The sequence below is a fragment of the Haliotis rubra genome, unplaced genomic scaffold (assembly GCF_003918875.1).
Source record: "Haliotis rubra isolate DU_JTF1 unplaced genomic scaffold, ASM391887v1 Scf882, whole genome shotgun sequence".
In the NCBI taxonomy this organism is placed as follows: Eukaryota; Metazoa; Mollusca; class Gastropoda; order Lepetellida; family Haliotidae; genus Haliotis; species Haliotis rubra.
This window is the reverse complement of record NW_025767615.1, coordinates 99,635-117,201: the sequence shown is the minus strand read 5'-3', so window position 1 is coordinate 117,201 and position 17,567 is coordinate 99,635. Positions and strand designations below refer to the sequence as shown.

Genomic DNA, 17,567 nt, shown 5'->3' with positions numbered 1-17,567 from the left:
TTTACAACTGTAGTGGATCAATGTGGAAACAGAAAAGGAAAATTCTGTAGAAAGATTTCATTCATATTTAAGTGTTAAAACATCAACCAAATCTTGTGTCTCAGTGATTATATCTCCAAGAACAAATTACCCGTGAAGATTCGGGCTAGAATTGATCTTCAGTAACCTATGCTTGTTGTAAGAGACGACTAACGGGATCAGGAGGTCAGACTCGCCAACTTGGTTTACACATGTCTTCGTATCCCAATTGTGTAGATCGATGTTCATGTTGTTGATCACTGGATTGTCTGGTCCAGACTTGATGATTTACAGACCGCCGCCATATAGCTGGCATATTGCCCAGTGCGGTGTAAAACTAAACTCACTCAAAACAATCAACCCAGGTGATGATCCACCTTTATCAAGAAGGAACTTCGCCTGGGCTCATTGGTCATTATATGAGACTGTGTGTTGAACGCTAAAACATTACCTTTTAAGTGAAACAGTATTGTTGTGTAAACTAAACAAGAAACTAACAAACTGAAGAAATACCTTTTCGTTAATACCTTGAAGACTTTTTAGATATTTGGTGGAACAATAAGTGAATGAAGTATGTGAATTTCCCAGCCATATCGTGGCTGAACTAAGTTCTGACTGAGTGAGTTTGGTTTTACGCCGCTATTAGCAATATTTCAGCAACATCACAGCGGGGAACACCAGAAATGGGCTTCACACATTGTAACCATGTAGGGATTCGAACCCGGGTCTTCGGCGGAAACAAGTTCTGAATTCATGACAAATACCTATAAAATATAATACCATGTCAACGAAGAACAGTAAAACAACTAGCATATATCATACCAGAACAGGCGCACTGACTTGGTTGACACATCGTAACTCATTTGTGTAGCTCAAGTCTTATTCGCTAATTCACAGGGTTAGCTTTGGGCAATCGTCGTTTTCAATCCGGAGTTGACAGGGTTATAAAGCAGGAAAGTATAACTCAACCGATCCTAGTTTTCGTTCGAAGTGTGGATCTGAGAATGGTGGTAGAAAGCCAAGTTCGACTCCAGGGAGTTTACACTGGAGTTTCGTCAGAGCTTACTTGTGGATCAGCCGGGCCATATCGTTTCTTCTCAAAGCTTTTGTCAATGTCAAGTTCCACAGAATGATGGTCTTCCAGAGAGGTAAAGTCGGATGAGAAGCAATGTATATTTGAGGATTCTGGAATAAGCCCTTTCAAGATCAGTCTGTCTATATCTGATATCATGCGTGAGTGAGTGAGTGAGTGAGTGAGTAAGTTTAGCTTTGCGCCGCACTCAGCAATATTCCAGCTATATGGCGGCGGTCTGTAAATAAGTGAGTCTGGACCAGACAATCCAGTGATCAACAGCATGAGCATCTATCTGTGTAACTTGGATGCAATGACCTGTCAACCAAGCCAGCGAGCATGACCACCTAATCCCGTTAGTCGCCTCTTACGACAAGCAAGGATTGCTGAAGATCAATTCTAACCCTGGTCTTCACGGGTACAAATGCTTTAGACCCGGTTGTCAGGCCTGTCAACAAGGACTCAGAACAAGCAGAAACAAACCAATCTTTATTGACTTTCATAAAAACTTTACAGCACTCTTCAAAATAGCAAATAACAGTTCAGTCTAAGTACCATGCATGCATACATGATCATGTCAGAGAATCTACACAAATGGCTTTTAGGCCAATCAAAACACAGACATGAGTTCTACATCCAGTAGATAATAGACAACAGGGTACCATTGTACAAAGTGATCTTAGCGCTAAGATGATTGTTACTCACATAGCTTACCAGAGACTGAGCACTTCAGTTAGGTTGAACAAGGGCACCCTTGAGTGTTTTGCTGCAGTAATGTTTGTACTGGAAACAAACTGTCATCAAAATGAAATTGATGAATATTGATTTGAAACCTGTAAGCTTATTTGAAACCTCATGCATAGTGTGTATAAGTTCATAGAGGTTTGAAACTTCTGATTGATCATACAATGTGGTTAGTTTCATTGTACCAAATTTAAACGTTTTGGTAGTGGTGTAAAAGAGGTTCAACAGTCTGTCATGGGGTTAATGACTTTATGTTTTGAAACATTCAATTTTTTACACTTGAACTCAGTTTTGCAAAATGATGTCCATTATGTCCTGCAATCAAAATTTGCGTTGAAACTAGAAATGAATCCTGGTGGAAACCAGTCATGTTATGATTCACTCACTCATGTTATGATTTACTCATGTTATGATTCACTCATGTATTTGGTGAATCGAACCATATCCCTTCATGAATTCAATTTATTATTTGTGGTCACTATTTTTTTTATTTAAATTATTTTGTTGTTTAAATAAGTGAGATATGCAAAATGGAATATATCCAGGTCATGCAGTAGCGTAACTTGTGATACTATGCCAAGGCCCCATTATAGCACTGTTGTTAGGCTTTAAGCGGCATTGTTCGCAATAATTACGTTTTGCTTTATAGAACATATCATTTAAATGTTTCAACTTAATTAATTACATCATACGTTTGTTATTTTCATTTCTTGATATCAAACATAAATTATTCATGAATACATATTTGTAGTCGTTAACATATATATGCAAAACATAACACAGCTGCCTCAAAGCATGTTTGTTGTAGCTCTAGCAGAAACATCAGAGAAATATTTCTTTCATACTCGGTTTTGTTTGAAAGCAAACTGGAGAGGTTGGAAGAATTCACACAATTGGTTCCTGATAATTCTTGGATAGTTATATGAATATTATGCAAGTACTATGCTACACATACATGACAGGAAAGAGCTCAATACATACCACTCCCAAATCTACAGTCTACACATTTTCCCTCGGTTATATTAATATTGTAGCAGATATAAATATTTGTGAAACATGAAAAACAAAGTGATTAACACATTTTATTTAAAGTGAAGTGTTACAAGGTGCACGTGGAGTCACTACATGAAAGAAAACCTGCTGTGTGTTTATCAGCGCTCCTGGTCACCTGCATATTGGCTTAAAACATGCAAAATAAATATGCATATCCCAATTAATTCAAAGCTATTTGCCTACAACTATGCATGAACAAATGTAACACCAAATAGTTAAACAACTTTCTTACAACTGCCTATTTATGTATCCTTACAAACTTGCGTACCGGTTTACAGATGTATACTTACGTCATCATACGTACTGGAACGCCATTGCAGCGGGTAATGCATTAATAAGGTGTTTTTGTTCATTGGATATGCATGTGACGTACATGGGACAGACATACACATGTGGCGTACATGGGACAGACATACACATGTGGCGTACATGGGACAGACATACACATGTGGTGTACATGGGACAGACATACACATGTGGCGTACATGGGACAGACATACATATGACATCCATGTGACAGACGTACATGTGATATCCATGTCACATCCATGTGACACACGTGACATGTGATACACATGTGATGTACATGTGACATTCTTGTGACACATGATACACACGTGACATCCATGTGACACACACACGACATCCATGTGACACATGCGACATCCATGTGACACACATATGACATCCATGTGATACACATGTGACAGACATACATGTGACACATATGTGACAGGCATACATGTGACACACATGTGACAGACAGACATGTGACACACTTGTGACAGACAGATATGATGCACATGAGGAGATACATATTGGAAATCACCGGCTACAGCATTATCAGCAGAAATATTAGAGAAATGTTCACTAACTGGTATAAAAAATATTTTACAAATGAGAGTACAAATATTGTGAGTTCCAAAGAAAACTATCAATTACCTAATGAGAATGATCTTAAAACTTCAAACTGAACTTAAACTTTAAATCCTTGATACAAGATAATAGTTAATCAATGAAACACATCAGGTACAGATTTTGTCAACTCAATAGTCCATGATGATTTGATTTTATTCATAACAAAATCACATTACTCATATGGCTTTAGCTAAACCCTAAATGGGCCCCAGCCTTACATGAGCCTCAAAGCCAGGTAGGGGAGATAACTCTTACTAGAAGACTGCAAGGGTAGCAAAAGATACACACTTGCGTAGCTACAGTAAGTGAGTGAGTGAGTTTACTTTTACACTGCACTCAGCAATATCACAGCTATATGGCGGCGGTCTGTAAATAATCAAGTCTGGAGCAGACAATCCAGTGATCAACAGCATAAGCATTTGCTTGGGAACCGATGACATGTGTCAACCAAGTCAGCGAGCCTGACCACCCGATCCCGTTATGATCAAAAATTGGATGAAGGCCTCATCACCACTCATCTTGAAAGATGAAGTTAGTGAGGAAACAGTGTTAGTCTATAGGCTGTACAGTAAGGAGGTAAGGTCAACACCAGTAAGAATGAGTGTTTCAATGCCATCATAGGCAGTATACTGCCCAAAAAACCCGTTAAAACTTCACAATCCTTGTAACATGTCAGTATAGAGAAACACATCCCTGGCTTCCTGTGAAACAAGTTTTGATTATAGTGTTGTAAACACAAACATACCCTAGCAAAAATCAGAATACAGAAATGTACCCTAGGATGATTCCATTTCGCATGGTGCCGTTTTCTTGATCAAAACCGGCATGGCCAGATGTGTGCTGCCGCTGAGAGTAATACTTTTGCATTCTTTGCGTCTTTAAAAAAAACATACACAGTAACGAATAATTTGCGATGTACAGTACTGCTCGCAATCAGTTGAACAACAACTACCGTATATATATATATACGTTTTCTGCATTGGGTTGCGGAATATTGACTCGTTCGTCGTTTAGGGTACTGGGTATGTTTCTGTATTTTGATTTTGTTTGGGGTACATTTCTGCATACAGAAACATATCTGGGGTACATATCTGTAGTACCTGAGCTGATAATGACCCCTTCATAAACTGATAGATTATAGTCTTGATAGACGGTTAGGGTCTCCCAGTTGTGAAATGTAAGAGTGCTATCTTATCAATCTGGGCCCTGGACAACGTACAGGGATGATCTTATTGGGGAGGAAGTCATACATTAAAAGGGTGAGTACAGTTCAACGCTGCTTTAAACAATATTCCAGCAGTGTCACAGAGGGGAGACACACCAGAAATGAGCTTCACTCATTGTACCCATGTGGGGAATCGAACCCAGGTCTTTAACCACTAGGCTACCCCACCGCCCCCTGATTGGTTGGATGAAACGTGATGGTAGTTAGCATGTAGATATGATTTTAATGAGAATAACAATTATTGCCAATTTTTCCACAGCATCAACATAATTACTCCTAGTTCAGATCAATGTCACCCATATCCCACACCTAATACACATTGGCTATCAGGACTTGGTGCCGACTTTGAGTTGTGCGTCTTCAGCTCGGAGAGCATCCAGAAGCCCTTGCTGATCATGGAAGAACTCCTTGGCGAGACCACAGGTGGCGTTGGTGCACATGGGACAGCGCAGTAGTAGCTGTGGGGAGGACACCTTCTGGGATGACAGGTGCTTCTTCACGATGTCAGCTATTGCCTGGAACAAGATTGGTGAGTGAGTGAGTGAGTGAGTGAGTTTGTGAGTGGGTGGGTGAGTGAGTGAGTGAGTGAGTGAGTGAGTGAGTGAAGCAGTGAGAGAGTGAGTTGGGTTTTACGGGCTTTAGCAATATTCCAGCAATATCACGCCGCTTTTGGGGAGACACCAGCAATATCAAATGGGCTTCACACATTGTACCCATGTGGGGAAATGAACCCTGTCCTTTGGGATGACGAGCGTACCAACTATCAGGCTACCCCACCGCCCTAATTTAATAGTTATCTGTTGCGTTGTTTAACACTGCACACAGCACTATTCCGTCTACAACTGTGGCCTGCAAATATTCATGTCTCGACCACTGGTTGGCATGGTGAGCAACTGCCACACCATCTGGGTAATACTGTAAATCATGAAATTAATGCAAGCATTTTATTATTAAAAATGCGTCTGTACTCTTCCGGCATTATTATAATGACGCATTTCAGTCCGACATGTCTACTAAATAAAAGACAGAAAACATAAATCTGTTGACACTACACATTACACCAATACAGATCACTTCCTCATTACAGGTATCTCAAACCACATATAATTATCACTGGTTACAATAACTGGTCATTGTTTAAAGTCACTCAAGCACATCAGCCAGGCCGGACATTCTCCAGGCACTTGTTTGTTGTACCTTCATAGATGTTGTCATAAGACAAGTAGTAGCAAGCAATCACATGATCAAACATGTCAGCGTAATCAAAACATCGTGAGCTCATTTCCATTCATTGCTTAACAAGCTCAATTCATTTTACTATCAACACAGATTCCTGAGCTTGGATTAATTTTGTGACGCATTTTAGACTGGACCCTCGCACTCGCATTAAATTCGTGACGCATAAATTTCATGATTTACAGAATAACATGCATTGAGTCTGCATATGGCAACTAGTCAAATTGTTTGCTGGGGACCTTTGTTTGTCTTGTTGTTTAATGCCACACTCAGCTGTACGATCCAGTGATTGATATTGTGAGCAAACCATGAAATCAGGGTATGATTACACACAATCAGTAAAGTTAAAGCCATTGGTCAAATTAAAACTAGAGACATTGCTGGAGACATTGTTTACCCTGTAATGCCCACAAGGCACAGAGGGCCATAGCATTGAAAAAGGGCCATAATCAAAGCCTGGGCCTGTGTGGCCCCATTTCTGGCATCCGTGATATTGCTGGAGAGTGAGTGAGTGAGTGACTTTAGATTCATACCACACTCCAGCTATATGGCAACGGTCTGTAAATAATCGAGCCTGGACCAGACAATCCAGTGATCAACAGCATGAGCATCAATCTATGCATTTGGGATACGATGACGTGTCAACCAAGTCAGTGAGCCTGACCACCTAATCCTGTTAGACGCCTCTTACGACAAGAATGGGGTGGTGAAGACCAATTCCAACCTGGATCTTCACAGATTATTGCAGGAGAAGTGACATACAACCAAATTGTTTACGTATGACCAGTTGGTAAAGATCTACATACCTCGATGAAGATGGGGTTGTCATTCAGGGATGCTGCCCGTCGAATATTCTTCACTCCCACCTGGCAACATATGGAGGTCCATCACCATGACAACAATAACTTAAGTAAGGGTAGAAATGTCTCCCTCTCAAAATACCGATAAACAACACAGCATTATTCCAGAAATACTATCTTGTTTGTTGGGTCCTTAATGCTGCCCTCAGCAATATTTCAGTTATATAGCAGAGGTCTGTACTGACTGAGTGAGTTTAGTTTTACGCTGTAATCAGCAATATTCTAGCTATATGGTGGCGGTCTGTAAGTAATTGAGTGTGGACCAGACAATCCAGTGATCAACAGCATGAGCATTTATCTACATAATTGGGAAAGCACTAAACACCAGCAAGAATGTTTCCAATTTCAATCAAGATTTGTCCACATTTCTAACAAATAAAATAAATAAGTCTGTAATGAAGTATTGTACATTCATTTAAAAGAATATATAATTTTGAACAAATTCGAAGATTTTCAAGCTATTTTAGTGAATTTCAAATCTCTTCAAGGTTTACACTCAAATCAAGGCTTTTCTGTTAATTATTTACATTAAATTGGATCGTTGGAAAATTTCATTACTTCTACCTCTCCCCCAATCAGTACAACATGCATGTACACTAGCATGTGTCATTTGATTCTGTACCTCCTCTACAAGTGAGTGAGTTTAGTTTTACGCCGCACTCAGCAATATTCCAGCTATATGGCGGCAGTCTGTAAATAATCGAGTCTGGACCAGACAATCCAGTGATCAACAGCATGAGCATCGATCTACGCAATTGGGAACCGATGACATGAGTCAACCAAGTCAGTGAGCCTGACCACCTGATCCCGTTAGTCGCCTCTTATGACAAGCATTGGTTACTGAAGACCTTCACGGGTCTCATCTATGAGCCTACCTCCCGTCATTACAATGTGTTTAAACTCAACTCTATTCTGTAATCTCTTTGAGCCTATCTCCAGAGTCAGAAACTTTTCAAAATTTCCCACCAGACCACAGGACCCGTGAGTGGACAATAATTAGTGGTTCTGTCTGTACTTCACTGGTCCACTGGAGTGATTGTGAATGTATAACTGGTTCCTGTTTTCCCATGCACTTTGACTTGCGAGGATTACATTATTTGAATCCTCGCTAAAATATATGATCTCACTTCTTAATTTAAAGACAATTTTAATTATATAGATGGGAAAAAATTCACTAGCCACCAGGACCACTGGAAACTTATCATTTAGTGGTCCTGATGAATTCTTACTAGTCAGGGACTACAGGACCAGCGTAAATTTCACACACTGTACCTCCAGTCAGTTCAGTACAATGTGTTTGAACTGTGGATTCTGTACTTCCTCTACTCCCTTACCTCTCCTCCCAGTTCCTACTTCCTCTACTCCCTTACCTCTCCTCCCAGCTCGTACTTCCTCTACTCCCTTACCTCTCCTCCCAGCTCGTACTTCCACTACTCCCTTACCTCTCCTCCCAGCTCCTGAGCGTATTCCAGGTCCAGCTCGTACAGGGTCTCGATGTGGTCGCTGGTGAAGGCGATGGGCACCAGCAGTAGGTTCTTCCTGCCTCTCGTCACCAGCCCCTTGATGGCCTCGTCTGTCTGAGGGCTCAGCCACGGCAATGGCCCCACCTGCAAATTAGGATTTTATATCTACCATTTCAGCTTCTTAGAGTGGCTACCATGGTTTATCAAATTTACCTTCAGGAATAATTCAGCTATATGGATGGTCTGAAATACCTGATTGTGGACCAGGCAATGCAGTGATTGACGCTGTGAGTATGATTCAACACATTTATCAAGTCCCCAGGTCTGACTGTCAGATCCTGTTGGTTATCGCCTACCATGATCATGTGTTGCTGAACACCTATTCTAAGCAATATCTTCATGCTATTCAACTAAAGAAAACAATATTCAAAGAAAATGTCTGTATGCGCTCTTGATCTACATCAGTCTGTTGGCATTACTGTGACATGCCTACTGCCTATCATGGACTGCCATATAAGTGTAGGCCTGACTGTGACATGCCTACTGCCTACCTTGGACTGCCACACCAGTCTGTACATGTGACATGCCTACTGCCTACCTTGGACTGCCCCACTTGTCTGTATGGGTGACTGTGACATGCCTACTGCCTACTTTGGACTGCCACACCAGTCGGTACATGTTACATGCCTACTGGTTACCTTGGACTGCCACACTAGTCTGTACATGTGACTGTGACATGCCTACTGCCTACTTTGGACTGCCACACTAGTCTGTACATGTGACTGTGACATGCCTACTGCTTACCTTGGACTGCCACACTAGTCTGTACATGTGACTGTAACATACCTACTGCTTACCTTGGACTGCTACACTAGTCTGTACATGTGACTGGAACATGCCTACTGCCTACCTTGGACTGCTACACTAGTCTGTACATGTGACTGTAACATGCCTACTGCTTACCTTGGACTGCCACACTAGTCTGTACATGTGACTGTAACATGCCTACTGCTTACCTTGGACTGCCACACTAGTCTGTACATGTGACTGTAACATACCTACTGCCTATCATGGACTGCCACACTAGTCTGTACATGTGACTGTAACATGCCTACTGCTTACCTTGGACTGCCACACTAGTCTGTACATGTGACTGTAACATGCCTACTGCCTATCATGGACTGCCACACTAGTCTGTACAGGTGACTGTAACATGCCTACTGCTTACCTTGGACTGCCACACTAGTCTGTACATGTGACTGTAACATGCCTACTGCTTACCTTGGACTGCTACACTAGTCTGCACTCGTGACTGTGACATGCCTACTGCCTACCTTGGACTGCTACACTAGTCTGTACTCGTGACTGTGACATGCCTACTGCCTATCATGGACTGCCACATAAGTGCGGTCCTGACTGTAACATGCATACTGCCTACTTTGGACTGCCACACCAGTCTGTATGCATGACTGTGACATGCCTACAACCTACCATGGACTGCCACTTAAGTGCAGGCTTGACTGTGACATGCCTACTGCCTACCATGGACTGCCACACACTAGTCTGTATGCGTGACATGCCTACTGCCTATCTTGGACTGCCACACTAGTTTGTACGCCTGACTGTGACATGCCTACTGTCTATCATAGACTGTCACATAAGTGTAGGCCTCACTGTGACATGCCTACTGCCTACATTGGATGCCACACTAGTCTGTACACATGACTGTGACATGCCTACTGCCTACCTTGGATTGCCACACCAGTCTGTAGGCATGACTGTGACCCAGGTCCTCCATGACGCTCTGTACCGTGGCTGCTACTTCAGTGCTGTATGGATCTCCACGATTCACAACCTGAATAACACCAAAATTGGTTGCACTGACATGTCGCTGCAAAAAAACCCAATAAATTCTGAAAACTACCAAATGCATGACAGGTGTACTCAGAAAATTGATTAAGATGACAACTCTAGTACACACAGGAAAGAATTTTTCTTGTGAATGATGAAAGGCTATGTAAGAAAACTATTTTAAACACAACTACTTGTATTTAGTACATACAGTGAAGAAGTTTTCCCACCTTGTGAATGAGGAAAGGCACTGTAGGAAAACTATATTCCACACAACTACTTATATTTAGTACATACAGTGAAGAAGTTTTCCCACCTTGTGAACGAGGAAAGGCACTGTAGGAAAACTATTTTCCACACAACTACTTATATTTAGTACATACAGGAAAGAAGTTTTCCCACCTTGTGAACAAGAAAAGGCACTGTTGGAAAACTATTTGCCACACAACTACTTATATTTAGTACATACAGGAAAGAAGTTTTCCCACCTTGTGAACGAGGAAAGGCACTGTTGGAAAACTATTTGCCACACAACTACTTATATTTGGTACATACAGGAAAGAAGTTTTCCCACCTTGTGAACGAGGAAAGGCACTGTAGGAAAACTATTTGCCACACAACTACTTATATTTGGTACATACAGGAAAGAAGTTTTCCCACCTGGTGGATGACAAAAGGATATAAAAATTAGGGGTCAATGTAAAGCCACAAGACAAATTGTTTATTCAATTTCAGGTGAACATGTTGTAAGCTGATGATTTTGGAGAGATTGTGACGACTAATGAGTGACTTAAAGCCTGTTGCACACTGGGTGTCTTAGATTCAGAGAGTGAGATTGTCGGAAATGGGTCCAAATAGCACTGTTTTAACGCAATCCAATCATTTTAAAGAACCTGTCAGATTAACTAGCATCAACATTTGATTGAACTGTCGAAGGACAATGATGAAGATTTGAAACACTTGAAATCTAAGACAACAAAATACATGACAGGAGACAGAAAGGAGAACAATGTCGCGACTATCTCTACACAATCCTTACCTTTAAGGGCAGTGAATGGGCGGAGAAGAGAATAACAATGTCGCGACTATCTCTACACAATCCTCACCTTTAAGGGCAGTGAATGGGTGGAGAAGAGAATAACAATGTCGCGACTATCTCTACACAATCCTCACCTTTAAGGGCAGTGAATGGGCGGAGAAGAGAATAACAATGTCGCGACTATCTCTACACAATCCTCACCTTTAAGGGCAGTGAATGGGCGGAGAAGAGAATAACAATGTCACGCCTATCTCTACACAATCCTTACCTTTAAGGGCAGTGAATGGGTGGAGAAGAGAATAACAATGTCATGACTATCTCTACACAATCCTCACCTTTAAGGGCAGTGAATGGGCGGAGAAGAGAATAACAATGTCGCGACTATCTCTACACAATCCTCACCTTTAAGGGCAGTGAATGGGCGGAGAAGAGAATAACAATGTCGTGCCTATCTCTACACAATCCTCACCTTTAAGGGCAGTGAATGGGCGGAGAAGAGAATAACAATGTCGCGACTATCTCTACACAATCCTCACCTTTAAGGGCAGTGAATGGGCGGAGAGAAGAATAACAATGTCAGCTATCTCTACACAATCCTCACCTTTAAGGGCAGTGAATGGGCGGAGAAGAGAATAACAATGTCGCTGACTATCTCTACACAATCCTCACCTTTAAGGGCAGTGAATGGGCGGAGAAGAGAATAACAATGTCCGCGACTATTTCTACACAATCCTCACCTTTAAGGGCAGTGAATGGGTGGAGAAGAGAATAACAATGTCGCGACTATCTCTACACAATCCTCACCTTTAAGGGCAGTGAATGGGTGGAGAAGAATAACAATGTCAGCGACTATCTCTACACAATCCTCACCTTTAAGGGCAGTGACTGGGCGGAGAAGAGAATAACAATGTCGCGACTATCTCTACACAATCCTCACCTTTAAGGGCAGTGAATGGGCGAGGAGAAGAGAATAACAATGTCAGTGACTATCTCTACACAATCCTCACCTTTAAGGGCAGTGAATGGGCGGAGAAGAGAATAACAATGTCACGATTATCTCTACACAATCCTCACCTTTAAGGGCAGTGAATGGGCGGAGAAGAGAATAACAATGTCGCGACTATCTCTACACAATCCTCACCTTTAAGGGCAGTGAATGGGCGGAGAAGAGAATAACAATGTCACGACTATCTCTACACAATCCTCACCTTTAAGGGCAGTGAATGGGCGGAGAAGAGAATAACAATGTCGCGACTATCTCTACACAATCCTTACCTTTAAGGGCAGTGAATGGGTGGAGAAGAGAATAACAATGTCGCGACTATCTCTACACAATCCTTACCTTTAAGGGCAGTGAATGGGCGGAGAAGAGAATAACAATGTCGCGACTATCTCTACACAATCCTTACCTTTAAGGGCAGTGAGTGGGCGGAGAAGAGAATAACAATGTCATCTCTATCCTCCTCTGGGAATCTGGCAATCTCGTCTCTAATGTTTTGAGCAAAAGCCTGGAAAAAGAATAAAAAAGATTTACAAAAAATATTATAAACACAAGCCTTACCTTAGTTTACGTAAGTGAGTGATAGGATTTTACGCCACTTTTAGAAGTCTTTGTGCTGACCGGCAGTATTCCAGCAATATCACGGCGGGAGACATCAGAAATGGGCTTCACACATTGTACCCATATGGGGAATCGAACCCGGGTCTTCGGCGTGACGAGCCAATGCTTTAACCACTAGGCTACCCCACTGCTCCTACTTTACTTGAAAGAAGATATGTTATTCCAACTCATTTCCTCCAGCTAGAATATTGCTAAAAGTGGCGTAAAACTATACTCATTCACTCATTTCTCTCTGCAGGAATATCTAAAAATTGCAAATGCAAACTCTCCTCTCAGGCGGTCAGCACAAAGACTTCCAAAGTCTCAGAAAACCTGATGAAAACATTCAGAACATCACGTTTGATTTCTGTATCTTAAAAATGAGTGTAAATGGGCAGTTCCAGATGCACATTGCCAGAGCCATTCTTCACAACACCATAAAATATGTCCAGTTTATTTTTGACGCTTTGTACTTTGGTATTTCGTGTGAGACAAACTTTCAGACTCCAGGAGTGAGGTGAGGGAGCGAGTATGTTTTTTACGCCGCTTTTAGCAATATTCCAGGAATATCACGGCATGGAACACCAGAAATGGGCTTCACACAATTTACCCACGTGGGAATCGAACCCGGGTCTTCAGCATGACAACCAATGCATTGACCACTGAACCCTAGGACTGAGGTTGTGAAGAACTATGGCCATTTTGGTCTGAGAGTGAGACTGGTTTTCGCTGCTTTTAGCAGTATTTCAGTATTATCACATCAGAAGTTTTACTCGTTTTTTCACTAGCGACAAATTCAACATTGGGTTTCAGTGTAATAAGATAATGAATAAATCATCAGCCTACCCAACTGCCCTTTCAGCTGACACCTGACCGGTTCAGATACAATACACCCTTCGCATTGATTGAGGAGTCAAGAGATACAGCAGGATTTTATGTGACGCACAAAATTAGTGAATGGACAGAAAATCCCAGACACCACGTCTGGAGAGACACACAAAAATACCTACAGCACATCAAGAGAAGTTATCTGTGTCTGGTAGTGGTGGTCCGATTAATTGAAATAATCAAAGATTGGTCGCAGTGACTAAACGACCAAGCAATCGATCATGTTTTCTCATAATCGAACACAAACAATTCTGGAACACTTTTTGCATTAACAATATTTTTCACAAGGTTGGTTTTATCAGTTACATTTCATGAGCACTACAAGCTCGTTCCAAGTCATGATTGAATTTATCTTAAAGGCCCAAAGAAAGTTATGTTCCTAACATATTAGTCATCCTTTCAAAATGTGAAATTTGCCCCCAAAAACCCTAAGAACTACATGTTTTTTCTTTATGTTTATGTGCATTAACAAAAATAACCAGGAAAAATCATAAATGACGCTAACCAATTATTTTCGATGATTGATCGGTTGTAATGAAGCAATCATCAATTATAAGATTTTAACTAATTCCCAACACTAGTGTCAAGTATTCCACCCATCAGTCCACATGACCACTGTCCATATGACCACTGTCTATATGATCATTGATACATTCCAGGCTCTAAGTAAATATCTGAATGTACAGTACACTACAACATTTCTATACTTTACATGAACCTCACATTACCAACAAGGACCTGGAAAATGTATTGATGGGGTCCCCTGGACCTGTGCTTTAGTGAGTTCAAGGTAAAACCCTGGTTAGAGTGAGCTCTTATAAAGGACTTGTCAGATCTTGATGCAGGGGGATACTCATCAAAGAGTAAGATACAGTTGTAATGCAGTTGAACACACACATGGGCAAATATTTACCAAAGGGAGATAATCCATAAGTTTTTATCAAATTACCTCCCTTTGATGGTCGCCTGAAGGTTTGACTACATTAAGTTCAGAATCAGTTGTTTGGTCATCAGTTTTTGTGGAGATGATTGAATATAGATTTAGAAATCAGGCAGCTGTGAGTGAGTGAGTGAGTGAGTGAGTGAGTATGGTTTTACGCCGCTTTTAGCAATATTCCAGCAATATCACGACGGGGTACACCAGAAATGGTCCGGCAGCTGTGACTGGATCATATTGTGTAAGTATATCCAGTATTTATTGCTTACCATCATTTTCAAAAAAGGGGCATGCAGTGACAGATTTCCAAGTATTATGCTAAGTTATCCATGTATAGCGATTCCTAAAGCCTTAAAGTGCACTGTAATTTCACTTAACTTCAACATGAAATAGAAACTAAAAAACACCAAGTGTTAATATCAAGTATTGTATTAAAAAGGTCAGATCCTTAAAGTCTCAAAGAGCAGAGTTTTTTCACTTAACTTCAACATGAAATAGAAACGAAGATCCACAAGTTTTAACATCAATTATTGCAATCAAGTGAAGGGCAGGGCACTAACTAATACGGGCAGGGTGTTGCTGAAGGGAAACAATGACATGACATTTTTGGTGGAAGTGTGGACGGTGTGTAGCTTGAGAAAGGAAATGACTACACCAACTAACATGTTGTATTTTTACACCTTCAAGCCCTGACTGAGTACACATGTAATAGCTATTGAAATGGCAAGGCATTAAAAAACAACATAACAGTTTTTTAACTACTGAAATTGAAGAGAAAAGATTGATATGTATCTATACTGAAACGTCGCTATTGTACAATAAAGAAGTTGATCATCCACAAAGACTTGTCATTCCTATTACTTACAACTGCTATAATGCCTCTCAAACAGTTCAGAAAACATTTCAGTGTTGTTTAATGTTTAGGGTTCAGATTAAGTCCAGGACTTTCCTTCACTTGCACAAAAACAATCGCATCTACAATCAATTGTAGGCATTTGCAATTGAAATTACAATCGCGATCGTAACTCTTACAACTCTTGCACAAAAGCGATTGTAGCACAGTTGTAACTCATCTCATTTTACAATTGCGATCGTAAGTTACAATCGTAATCTTCTGTGCTGAAATGGGGGTAAACATGTGGTTAAAGTCATCAACATACTTATGAGTGTTTAGCTTTACGCAGCTTTTAGCAATATTCCAGCAATATCACGGCAAGGGACACCAGAAATAGGCTTCGTACATTGTTCGCATGTGGGGAATCGAACCCAGGCCTTCACCGTGACGAGCGATCGCTTTAACCACTATGCTACCCCACCACCCAACATACTTTTGAATCCACGTGTGAGGTGAGGTGAAATTGGGTTTAACGTCGTGCTTGAGAATATTTCGCTCATATGACGACGTGCATGCGTCTGTATGTGTATGTGTATGTGCGGCTGCTTGTACTAGCCTAGACTGAAGCTGGTATTTTTACTGCTAGCCCACTGAGATACCACTCCGCAGTGAAGCATGAATACCCCACTCTGACACATTACACTGACTCTGAGCTGACCAGTCCTTGTACCCATTAATGCCGAGTGCCAGGCAGGATCCAACAAGTACCATATTTTAACGTCTTTTGGTATGACGCGGTTGGGGATCGAACCCGCGACCTTCCGCTCTCCGGGCAGACTCTCTAACCACTACACCACGGAAGCGGTCACTAAGTTGGGAAACAACAAACATAACCTTATAACACAGTGGGGTAGCCTAGTGGTTAAAGCATACAAATGTCAAGTTGTTTAATTTCCCACACTATAGTTCAATGAGCAGCTTTTCACATCTTCCCATGGACCCGTGGAGATCCGAGTTAGAACTGATCTTCAGCAACCCATGCTTGTAGTAAGAGGTGACTAACAGGATTGGGTGGTCAGGTTCGCCGACTTGGTTGACACATGTCATCGTATCCCAATTGTGTAGATCGATCCTCATGCTATTGATCACTTGACTGTCTGGTCTAGACTCGATTATTTACAGACCGTCGCCGTATAGCTGGAATATTGCTGAGTGTGGCGTAAAACTAAACTCACTCATTCTTCTCGTATGACGAGGATGGGGATTGAGCCATTAACCTGTCACCTGAAATATACCACTTACATTGCTCATAGTTTGTGCTAGAAACATCAATAAGCATACCTTAACAAGCCCTTTGTGTGTTGGCCAGCGGTCGATGACGCTCCACACCAGATTGCTGGGGCTTCGTCGTGTCATGTAGTGGCGGTAAATGGCATTCAGACTACTTCCTGTCGTAGAACAGCTGTATTGTGGGTACTGGGTGAAGGCAACAGCTCGTTCTATACCATCCCTGATGGAAACATAACATGATGTCTAACATTTAATAAGGTGAATACAGAAACAAATTTAGTCTTAAACCAATAAATAATTTCCAACAATACACTCTCTATGCATTCACTGAATTGGTGAATGTTCACCAAACTGCTGTGATGAATATCTTCCTGATAATGGAAGAGATTTCAAACTACTAACCGCTAACTGGACTGACTGACTGACTGACTGAGTTTGGTTTTACGCCGCTTTTATCAATATTCCTGCAACATCATGGCGGGGGACACATTGTGCCCATGTGGGGATTCGAACCCGGGTCTTCGGCATGACGAGTCAA

General features: G+C 41.4%; 1 protein-coding gene across 1 annotated transcript in view; it reads right to left on the bottom strand.

Annotated features, from left to right (window-relative positions):
* Positions 1 to 1,566: 1,566 nt before the first annotated feature.
* Positions 1,567 to 17,567, bottom strand: part of LOC124263443 (ferrochelatase, mitochondrial-like) — a 31,530-nt gene continuing 15,529 nt past the window's right edge. The window contains exons 6-11 of the mRNA XM_046698089.1: positions 17,081 to 17,249; positions 12,889 to 12,987; positions 10,337 to 10,444; positions 8,569 to 8,733; positions 7,073 to 7,132; positions 1,567 to 5,545 (exon numbers count right to left, since the gene is read on the bottom strand). Of these exons, the coding sequence (XP_046554045.1) occupies positions 5,357 to 5,545; positions 7,073 to 7,132; positions 8,569 to 8,733; positions 10,337 to 10,444; positions 12,889 to 12,987; positions 17,081 to 17,249 (790 nt within the window). The 3' untranslated portion in view covers positions 1,567 to 5,356. The remainder of the gene's footprint in view (positions 5,546 to 7,072; positions 7,133 to 8,568; positions 8,734 to 10,336; positions 10,445 to 12,888; positions 12,988 to 17,080; positions 17,250 to 17,567) is intronic.